Here is an 11,503-nt window from a genome sequence, read left to right as displayed (position 1 = left end):
CGCCGCCCTAGCTCCATAGGACCCGCGCTCGAGCCCCGCACCACTCGGCGACCCGGCTGCTGCGGATGAGCCGTCTGCCAGCGACGACCTCCTCCTCCTTGTTCTGTATCTGGGGGTCCAAGGCGCCCGAACGCCGTCACCGACCACCACCACATCACCGGCGCCACCCCGTCGCCGCCACGTCGCCCAGAGCCGCCCCCGATGCTGTCGCTCGCCGCTTCCCCGCCTCTCCTTCATCGCTCGTCCCCGCCCTCCTCCCCGCCGGACCGCATCAAGCCTCGACGCCTCCCCTTCTGACATCGCATGTGAGCATCCCGCCTCCTCCATTCTCCCCCTCTGCTCCCGTTCGCGCCAGCGCTGCGCCCTCGCACCCACTCACCACCGCGCTGTCACACTCGGCAGCATCCCCCTGTAACCGTTGTCGCGCCTCGTGCTCCCGCTCACGCTCACCACGCCGCTCCCTAGCCCCGCTGCTCGCGCCGTGCTCGCCCCGCACCCGCGTTGAGCTTCGGTCGCGTGCTCCGGCGCCTCGCTGCTCGCTCGGGCAACGCCCTGCTCCCGCTTCAGCCGCCCCACCGCTGGCGCCGCCGGCCGCGCACACCCCGCGGCCTCTCCGTCGCGCCCCTGTGGCCTCGCCCCGTCGCACTCCCTGCGGGCGAGCGCCTGTTTTGTGGCCGCTCCGCACCCGCGCCCATTCGGGTTGCGCCCGTTAACGCCCCGCCCCCCTAGGCCTATGGACCTATGGCAAACGGGCCCCACGCCCCAAGACGTAAAAAATAATAATAATAATAATAATAATAATAATAATAATAATAAATTGATTAAAATAATAGGAAATAAATAAATAGATAATTAAGTAATTAGTTAATTAATTAATTAATCCAGATTAATTAACCTAAACTTAGTTAACTAATTATGTAATTAACCTAATTAACTATTAGTTAATTAAACAGTCTATGACATGTGGGCCCTACATGTCAGTTTGACCCAGTCAACACCCCTGATTGATGTCATGCTGATGCAACAATGCTATTTTGGAATTAATTTAATAATAATAATTTAGAAATTGATTAAAACTTAGAAAATTAATATAAAATAACCCGTAACTCGGATGAAAATAGTTTGTACATAAAAGTTGCTCAGAATGACGAGATGAATCCGAATACATAGTCCGTTCGTATGCCACACATCCCTAGCATAGCGAACATGCAGCAATCCACCTCCGGTTCATCTATCAGAAAACGTCAAACAACGGGAATACTTTCTCGGATGTCTCCCCCTTCGCCAGTATCGCCTACTACCGCGTTAGGGCACACCTAGCACCGCTTTTTTGCTTTGTCATGCATCATCATGTATATTTTTGCAATGTATTCATTGTTTCTTCCTCCTCTTCTCTCCGGTAGACTATGAGACTGACGCTGTCGCCGCTGCCCCGATCGACTACGGTGTTGACGATGCCTCCTTCTTGCGAGAGCAACTAGGCAAGCCCCCCCCCCCTTGATCAACCCGATATCATATATTCCTTCTCTCTATTGCTTGCATTAGAGTAGTGTAGCATGTTACTGCTTTCGGTTAATCCTATTCTGCTGCATAGCCTGTCATTGTTGCTACCATTATTGATACCTTTACCTCCAATCCTAAATGCTTAGTATAGGTTGCTAGTTTATTATCAGTGGACCTACATTCTTGTCCATCTACCATGTTATACTATCAGGTCGTGATCACTCGGGAGGAGATCACGAGTATATACATACATACATACTATACAGGTGGTGACTAAAGTAGGGTTGGCTCGTAGAGTACCCGCAAGTGATTCGGATATGGGGGCTGAAAGGACAGGTGGTTCCATCCAGGTAGTGGTTGACCTGGGTTCCCAACGGCTCCCGAGTATTACTTTGAGGCAGAGCAACAGGGCAGGTTGCGACCACCTAAGAGACAGGTGGGCCTGGCCCCTGGTCGGCGTCTGTGGTTACTTCAAAATAACACGCTTAACGAGATCTTGGTATTTGATCTCAGTCTGGCCACTGGCCTATACGCACTAACCAACTACGCGAGAACAATTATGGGCACTCGACATCGTGGTATCAGTCGAAGCCTTCTTGACGTCAGCGACTGAGCGGCGCACGCCGGGTTGGACCGCGTAATGCAACTTCCTATGTAATGGAGGTTGCTAGGTCTGCTCACCTGCCACCCTTGCAACATGCAGGTGTGCAATGGGCGATGGTCCCAGACCCCTACGTGCATAGTATTTAGACCGGCGTGCTGACCTCTTTGTTGTGCCTAGGTAGGGCTGCGACGTGTTGATCTTCCAAGGCCGGGTATGACCCAGGAAAGTGTGTCCGGCCAAAGGGATCAAGCGTGTTGGGTAATGTGGTGCACCCCTGTAGGGAAGTTTATCTATTTGAATAGCCATGTCCCTCGGTAAAAGGACAACCCGGAGTTGTACCTCGACCTTATGACAACTAGAACTGGATATTTAATAAAACACACCTAGACAAGTTCTAGAGACAACCCGGTGATCGCTTTCCCATTGGGCGACGAGGGAAGGATCGCCGGGTAGGATTATGCTATGTGATGATACTTGGTGAACTTACCAGCTACTCTCTTCTACATGCTTCAAGATGGAGGCTGCTAGAAGCGTAGTCTTCGATAGGACTAGCTATCCCCCTCTTATTCTGGCATTCTGCAGTTCAGTCCACCGATAGTACCCCCTTTATACAGATTCCCAAGCATATGTAGTGTAGATCCTTGCTTGCGAGTACTTTGGATGAGTACTCACGGTTGCTTTGCTCCCTATTTTCCCCATTTCCTTTCTTCTCAGACGTCGCAACCAGATGTTGGAGCCCAGGAGCCAGACGCCACCTTCGATGACTCGTACTACCCCGAGGGTGCCTACTACTACGTGCATGCTGCTGATGACCAGGAGTAGTTTAAGAGGATCCCTGGCAGGAGGCCTGCGCCTCTTTCGATCTGTATCCCAGTTTGTGCTAGCCATCTTATGGCACCTTGTTTAACTTATGTTTGTACTCAGATATTGTTGCTTCCGCTGACTCGTTTGTATCGAGATTATGTATTCGAGTCCTCAAGGCCCCTGGCTTGTAATATAAAGCTTGTATTTTTTAATTTGTGTCTAGAGTTGTGTTGTGATATCTTCCCGTGAGTCCCTGATCTTGATCATACACATTTGCTTGCATGCTTAGTGTACGATTGAATCGTGGGCGTCATAGAGGGGAGAGAGGGGAGGAGGGAGGGAAGAGAGAGAGAGGAGGAGGGCGGCTGGACGAGGAGGGAGGATGGAGGAGCAGGAGAAAGGAGAAAGGAGACAGTAGGAGGAGGAAGGATGGCGCCCGGAAGAGGGAGAGGAAGGATGTCGGAGGAGAGAGGAGGGAGGAGGGCAATGGCTTATCAACAAGGAAGGAAGAGGGAGGACGGTGGCGGCAATGCGACGGCGATGGCGGGAGGAGGAAGAGGTAGAGAGGGAGTGAGGGAGGGGGTGGGAAAGTGGACGGGCACGAGAGGGACGATAAGGTTGAATTAGCAGCAGTGCGGGTCCAAGACGGACGCTACTGCTAAGTGCCATAGTAGTAGCGCGGTCTCTGCATCTTGCGCTGCTGCTAAGTGGGGCCCACATGGTGGCACAGTGCAATAATAGTTGCAGCAGTGGGCACACTACACACGCTACTGCTATGGTCTTAGCAGTAGCGTCGTTTTGGGTGGCCGCGCTACTACTATACTTAGCCTGGTGGCCAGTGTGGGTACCACTTAGTAGCAGTGCCATTTGTCATGGCCACGCTACTGCTACTGGCTTAGCTGTATGACACGCGCTACTGTTAAGTAGAAGTAGCGATTGTCTTTTAGCCGCACTACCGTTAAGCTTCTACCTATAAGGTTTTCTCTAGTAGTGGGTTGTCAATCCCTTGACGGTTACGAGCAAGATTAAATTGTATAATTTTTGATAGATAGATCGGGCAAAAATACAAAATAAAATAAATAAAAGAAAATTGCAGCAAGATATTTTTGGTTTTAATATATGATAAAAGATAGACCCGGGGGCCATAGTTTTCACTAGAGGCTTCTCTCTTGAAAATAGCATACGGTGGGTAAACGAATTACTATTGGGCAATTGATAGAAAAGCAAATAATTATGATGATATCCAAAGCAATGATCATGTATATAGGCATCATGTCCGAGACAAGTAGACCGAAATGATTATGCATCTAGTACTATTACTCCACACATCGACTGCTATCCAACATGCATCTAGTGTATTAAGTTCATGGAAAAACAGAGCAACACCTTAAGCAAGAAGACTTGATATAGACAAGATAAAAACTCACATATGAAATAAATCCCATCTTTTTACCCCCAATAGCAACGATACATACGTGTCATGTCCCTTTCAGTCACTAGGATTGAGCACCGTAAGATCAAACCCATTACAAAGCACCTCATACCATTACAAGATGAATCAATCTAGTTGGCCAAACTAAACCAATAAAACAGAGATGAAATACGAGGCTATAACAATGATGCATAAAAGAGTTCAGAGAAAACTCAAATAATATTCATGGATAGATCTAATCATAAACTCACAATTTATCGGATCCAACAAACACACTGCAAAAAGTCATTACATCGAATAGATCTCCAAGAACATGGAGGAGAACATTGTATTGAATACCGAATAAAGAGAAGAAGCCATCTAGCTACTAACTATAGACCCATAGGTATGTGGTAAACTACTCACGCATCATCGGAGCGCATCAAGGATGATGTACTGCCCCCTGCGTGACCGAATCCCCCTCCGGCATAGTGCTAAAAAAGGCCTCCGGATAGGATCTCGTGGTTCTGGAACTTGCGGCGGCAGAAAAAGTATTTCGTGGACTCCACTGTTGGTTTCACTATTTTAGAGAATTTATAGAGGCGGAGTTAGGTCAAACGCAGCCACATGGGCCCCACAAGCCACCAAGGCACGCCTAACCCCCCCCCCCTAGGCGCGCCCTGGTACCTTGTGGGCCCATGGTTCATCATCTGGTCTTTTCCCGAAGCTTCTAGTGTCTCTTTTGTCCAAAAAAATCTCCAAAAAGTTTTGTGGCATTTGGACTTCGTTTGGTTCTGATATTCCGCGAAACCAAAAGTAAGCAAAAAACAACAACTGGCACTGGGCACTTAGTTAATAGGTTAGTCACAAAAAATGATATATAATTGTTTAATGTGTATATAAAACATTCAAGATTGATAATATAATAGCATGGAACAATCAAAATTATAGATATGTTGGAGACGTATCAGTATGATGGCTCAAGATGAAAACTAAGTGAGTGTGCATCCAACTTGCTTGCTCTAGAAGACCTCGGGCATTTGAGGAAGCCCATCATCGGAATATAGAAGCCAAGTTCTATAATGAAAAATTCCCACTAGTATATGAATGTGACTATATAGGAGACTCTCTATATGAAAAACATGGTGCTACTTTTAAGCGCAAGTGTGGAAAAAGATAGTAACATTGCCCCTTCTCTCTTTTTCTCTTTTGGTGGGCTCTTTTTGACCTCTTTTTTCTGGGCTCTTTTTGGTCTCTTTGTTTTATTTCCTCACTGGGACAATTCTCTAATTATAAATAATGATGATCATCACACTTCTATTCACTTACAACTCAAAATTATAACTCGATACTAGAACAAAATATGACTCTATATGAATGCCTTTAGCGGTGTACCAGGATGTGCAATGATCTAGCGTAACACGTATAAAAGATGATGAATGATGGCTGAGCCACAAATATTATGTCAGCTATATGATCATGCAAAGCAATATGACAATGATGATGTGTGTCATAATAACGGAACGATGGAAGTTGCATGGCAATATATCTCAGAATGTCTATGGAAATGCCATAATAGGTAGGTATGGTGGCTCTTTTGAGGAAGATATAAAGAAGCTTATGTGTGATAGAGTGTATCATATCACGGGATTTGGATGCACCGGTGAAGTTTGCGCCACATCTCGAGGTGAGAAAGGACAATGCACGGTACCGAAGAGGCTAGCAAATGGCGGAAAGGTGAGAGTACGTATAATCCATGGACTCACATTAGTCATAAAGAACTCACTTACTTATTGCGAAAGTCTATTAGCCCTCGAGGCCAAGTACTACTACACATGCCCCTAGGGGGGAGGTTGGTAGGAGTTAACCATCGCGCGCCCTCGACCTTCACACAAAGGAAGACACTCAATAATAAAATGTGCTCCAACTTCTTAGCATAATGAGAGACTATATGTGCATGCTTCGGGAATCATAAACCTTAGCACCAATATTCTTGCTAAACCACAATTACTCACTAGCACAACCCACATATTACCATCTAGAGACCTCAAAACTATTGCAAGGAATCAAACTTACCATATTGAGTGATCTACATGGAAGTTTTTATTATATCCCTCTTGAATATCTATCATATTAGGACCAACTTCATAACCCGTGCATATTGCCATTGCTATTTATTAAACTATCAAAATGATATAAGTGAAACATGAGAGTGCAAATATAACCACCGTCGTACTCTAAAAAAATCAAGTGAAGCACTAGAGCAACCGCCTAGCTCAAAATATATAAGTGAAGCACATAGAGTATTCTAACAAATCGCGAATAAATGTGAGTCCCTCTCAAAAGGTGTGTTCACCAAAGATGATTGTGGCAAACTAAAAAGAAAACAAAGCAAAGACTCATATAATACACGACGCTCCAAGCAAAACTCATATCATGTGATGAATAAAAATATAGCTCCAAGTAATATACCGATCGTTGGTAAAAGAAAAAAGGGGATGCCTTTCGGGGCAACCCCAACCTTAGAGTCTTGTGCATCCTTGAATATTACATTGTGGTGCCTTGGGCATCCCCAATCTTAGGGTCTGCCACTTCTTATTCCTTCATCCATCGCGATCTCACTCAAAACTTGAAAACTTCAGCACACAAAACTCAACAGAAAACTCATGAGATCCGTTAGTATAACAGGAAAATCATAAAATTTAGGTACTATTGTCAACTCATTCATATTTTATTATTATATAATACCTACTGTATTCTAACTACTCCATGACTTATACCCCCTGATACAATCCATAAATTCATTCAAACAAGCAAACTATGCAACGAAAACAAAATCTTCCAAAAACCAAACAGTCTATGATGATCTGGACAAATCAATACTTTTATGACTCCAAAAGTTCTGAACAATTAGTACAGCGTGGGCAATTTGTATATCAATCATGTGTAAAAAACAGATTTTTATCATGTTCAAGTGAATTTAAACAATTCTGGTACTGGGCGCAAAAATTTCTGGTTTTCACGGAATCAAATCAAATATCAACCAAATCATCCAAAGGCTTTACTTGGCACAAACACTAATTTAAACACAAAAACACAACCATAATAGTAGCATAATTGTGTGCACACTAAAAAACAGAAAACAAAAAGGGAAAGTAAAGATACTATTGGGTTGCCTCTCAACAAGTGCTATTGTTTTACGCCCCTAACTAGACGTAAGGCATACTTTCAAGTGTTGTCATCCTTAGTTTTAAGTGACCTAGCAATCTCTATTTCACTCTCTTTGCCATTATCAATAATATGAACGAAATGATCAAGCTTGGTGCTAAGAGTTTTTATTGAGCATCAACCCTTTGTTCCAAAGTATCAAATCTCCTATTTTGTGACATCACATTGCCATTTATTTTAGAAGCAAGATTAAATATCTCTCCAAAGTTGGATTCCATACTAGTTTTAGTTTCTTTTATTACCTCAATTTGATGATAGCTTACTAGAATGGTAGGTTCAATAGTTTCTGCTTTTGGTTGTCCAAATATGCTTTTCATCTTTTCATAGGTGTCAAAGGCATTATTCCCAAAGAAATCATTTTAAAACATAGAATCCTTGTGTTCCTCGATGCTCAATCAAACCTTTCTTTTTTTGGAATCTTTCCTCCGGGCTCTCGTATCCGTCCTCCGAGTCTTTTTCCAAGTCTTCCTTTAAAGTACCATATTTTTCCTTTGCGCTTTCCCCGGGGCTTTCATATCCGTCTTCTAAGCTCAATTGTGAATGGCCCAAACAAAATATAGTCGTGCAGCAAAATAACATACAACTCAACTTCTTCAGTTGTTATTATGTCCAAATTAGTTGGACACGAGAGACCATCCACCTTTAAAACAAGAATGATTGCAGCTACAGGGCATAGGATATAGGGACCAGCAGATAGCTATCTATCTGGCCAAATCATAGTCGAGACACATTGAGACTTTTCACTGGAATCTGGCCAGGCAACCCGACGGCTACAGCTGGTGGTGAAAGGCACGCATGATCCGTTCAACACGAGTGATCACAGGAATACTTCAACAGCTCACACAAAACCTAATAAAAAAGGCAATGGCTGCCAGCCATGCGCTGAATTTGTTTTGTACGTACGACATGGTAGACGGCAGCACAAAAAAAAAACGGAGATCCGATGCTCTGCACATCAGGACGGCCGTCTCTTCGTCCTTGCCTCCTTGGAGAACATGAACAAAGAACAAGTCACTAATAATGGACCCAACCATTCATGGACAAATTCTCCTTATCCTTAAATAATGTCGAACACTTGATTTATGTGAGCATCAGATGACCATCTTGCGAGATTTAGGACGATCGATTGACGGGAGCAAATTAATCAACAAACACAATGTGCATTTTGCATGGACAATTCATTCCTTGACCCCTAAAGTAATCTTGCCACTGTCATTCTGGGTTTGTTTAATCTGTTTGTTATTCATAACACACAACAGCTCATCTCACCAACACCTGCAGCCTAAAAATTATCTGATCACTGACCTCCCCGTCCCCGGACAAGAACACAAACGATCGAGAGAAGCACGGACACCAACAGGGCGCGATCGATGATGACGCGCGACATGGATCGAATCCGCACGGAGGTTGAAGGCGATGGATGGGCGGGCCTCTCTCAGGTCGACGGCTCGGTCAGGAGAAGACGTTGTCGAAGGCGGCGGCCGTGATGGCGCGGGAGAACTCACGGAAGTTTATCCGGCCGTCGCCGTCGGTGTCGGCCTCCTCGATCATTCCGGTGAGCTCCTTGGCGGTGAGCGCGTGGCCGAGCTTGGCCATGGAGTGGGCGAGCTCGGCGGCGGTGATGAAGCCGTTGCCGTCGCGGTCGAAGATCTCGAAGAGCCTGCGGAGCTGGTCCTCGGAGTAGGGGGAGCGGTCGTCGAGGAGCTCGGGGGAGACGAGGGCGACGAACTCGGAGAACTCGACGAGGCCGTTGGAGTTGGTGTCGGCGCGGTGGATGAGGGCGTCGAGCTCGTCGGTGCTGGGCTTGAGACCGAGGGAGCGAAGGAGGGAGCCCAGCTCCAGCTGCGTTAGGCTGCCGTCCTTGTTGCGGTCGAAGGACCGGAAGATCTGCCGCAGCTCCGACAGCTGGTCCGCGTCGTCCTGCGTCTCGGGCTGCGCCTGCGTCTGCTGCTGCTGCTGCTGATTGGCGGTGGCGGTGGCGTCAGGGTCGTCTCCGGCGGCGGCGGTCGTCGCGGGTGCCTCGCTCATGGCGCACTGGAGCGATCGGGAGGCTGGGAGGAGGAAGAGGAAGAGGGGGCGGTCGAGAGCGTTGGAGGTTGTTGGGTCGGGAGAATTTTGGGTGGTGCGCGCGGAGAAGGCGGGGGACTGGCAGCTACGAGGAAGTTGGCGCGCCGGAGAGGCGGATCGGGGAAGACGGACACGATTGTACTCGAGCTCCTCTGATCAATTGATCATGGCGACGTGCCCCGCATAGTTGAAATGCACCGGGTATATATTACACCACGGCGAAGAAAGAGAAGCCGCAAAATGGTTGGTTCGAATTTATCTTGCCGCATTTAAAAAATACCAATTATTGCATATCCGGACAAAGGAAAAAAATTCATTTATATCTATATATATATTCCTTCATTTAAGCATAAATATCAAGTATAAAAGGCATGAATTAAGTTTGATCCGATTTATAAAAAATGCAGTCAATATAAAATAGCAGCTTAAGTTTAATCCAAGCTATTTAATATATTCAATATAAAAAAGCATGAATTAAGTTTGATCCAATTTGTTATAATATATTCAATATAAAATTCACTACTTAACTAAGTTTAATCCGAGCTATTTAATCTACTCAATATAAAAAGAACGAATTATGAACCAACCTATTACAAAGTAAGAAAAGAAAATATCACCCACGCACTAATCTCCCGCCTCCCACTCCGAGTTTTTCCTGTGGCACTCCTTTGCTCCAGTTTTTTATTTTATTTGTTGACCCGTCCTCACGGTTCATTCATTGGATACCAAGTGCGCATGTCTTCAAAGAAGCAAACTGCCGTGGACTCTCCTTCTCTCTGACCGAGCCTTAACTGTTGGAAATATGCCCTAGAGGCAATAATAATATAGTTATTACCATATTTCCCGTTCATGATAAATATTTATCATTCATGCTGGAATTGTATTGACCGAAAACTTAAATACATGTGTGAATACATAAACTACACTATGTCCCTAGTAAGCCTCTACTAGACTAGCTCGTTGATCAAAGATGGTTAAGGTTTCCTAACCACGAACATGAGTTGTCATTTGATAACGGGATTACATCATTAGGAGAATGATGTGATGGACAGACCCAACCGTAAGCTTAGCATCAGATTGTTTAGTTATTTGCTATAACTTTCTTCATATCAAGTATCTGTTTCTTCGACCATGAGATCATGCCACTCCGGATACCGGAGGAATGCCTTGTGTGCTATCAAACGTCACTTAGTAGGGTGATCATAAATGTGTTCTACATGAAGGAAATATGCCCTAGAGGCAATAATAAAGTTGTTATTTTATATTTTCTTATTCATGATAAATGTTCATTCATGCTAGAATTGTATTAACCGGAAACTTGATACATGTGTGAATACATAGACAAAACACCGTGTCTCTAGTATCCCTCTACTAGACTAGCTCGTTTATCAAAGATGGACATGAGTTGTCATTTGATGAACGAGATCACATCATTAGTGGAATGATGTGATGGACAAGACTCATCCGTTAGCTTACCATAATGATCGTTCAGTTTTATTGCTACTGCTTTCTTCATGTCAAATATATATTCCTCCGACTATGAGATTATGCAACTCCCGGACATCGGAGGAATGCCTTGTGTGCTATCAAATGTCACAACGTAACTGGGTGATTATAAAGATGCTCTACAGGTATCTCCAAAGGTGTTTGTTGGGTTGGCATAGATCAAGATTAGGATTTGTCACTCCGAGTATCGGAGAGGTATCTCTGGGCCCTCTCGGTAATGCACATCATATGAAGCCTTGAAAGCAATGTGACTAATGAGTTAGTTGTGGTATGATGCATTACGGAACGAGTAAAAAGACTTGCAGGTAACGAGATTGAACTAGGTATGGAGATACCGATGATCGAATCTTGGGCAAGTAACATACTGATGATAGAGGGAA

At 45.0% G+C, this 11,503-nt stretch overlaps 1 protein-coding gene across 1 annotated transcript; it reads right to left on the bottom strand.

Annotated features, from left to right (window-relative positions):
- Nucleotides 1–8,690: 8,690 nt before the first annotated feature.
- LOC119337472 (probable calcium-binding protein CML11) lies at nt 8,691–9,787 on the bottom strand. The gene has a single exon (XM_037609627.1). It carries the CDS (start codon nt 9,576–9,578, stop codon nt 9,003–9,005), a length of 576 nt encoding a protein of 191 aa, XP_037465524.1. The 5' UTR covers nt 9,579–9,787; the 3' UTR covers nt 8,691–9,002.
- Nucleotides 9,788–11,503: the final 1,716 nt, after the last annotated feature.

This window comes from Triticum dicoccoides, chromosome 1B (assembly GCF_002162155.2).
Source record: "Triticum dicoccoides isolate Atlit2015 ecotype Zavitan chromosome 1B, WEW_v2.0, whole genome shotgun sequence".
Taxonomy (NCBI): Eukaryota; Viridiplantae; Streptophyta; class Magnoliopsida; order Poales; family Poaceae; genus Triticum; species Triticum dicoccoides.
Note: the sequence above shows the minus strand (reverse complement) of the source record. Positions and strands in the feature narration are given on the sequence as shown.

Excerpts from the sequence above, each read along its gene's own strand:
- LOC119337472 (XM_037609627.1), bottom strand. The coding sequence starts at position 9,578 with ATGAGCGAGGCACCCGCGACGACCGCCGCCGCCGGAGACGACCCTGAC.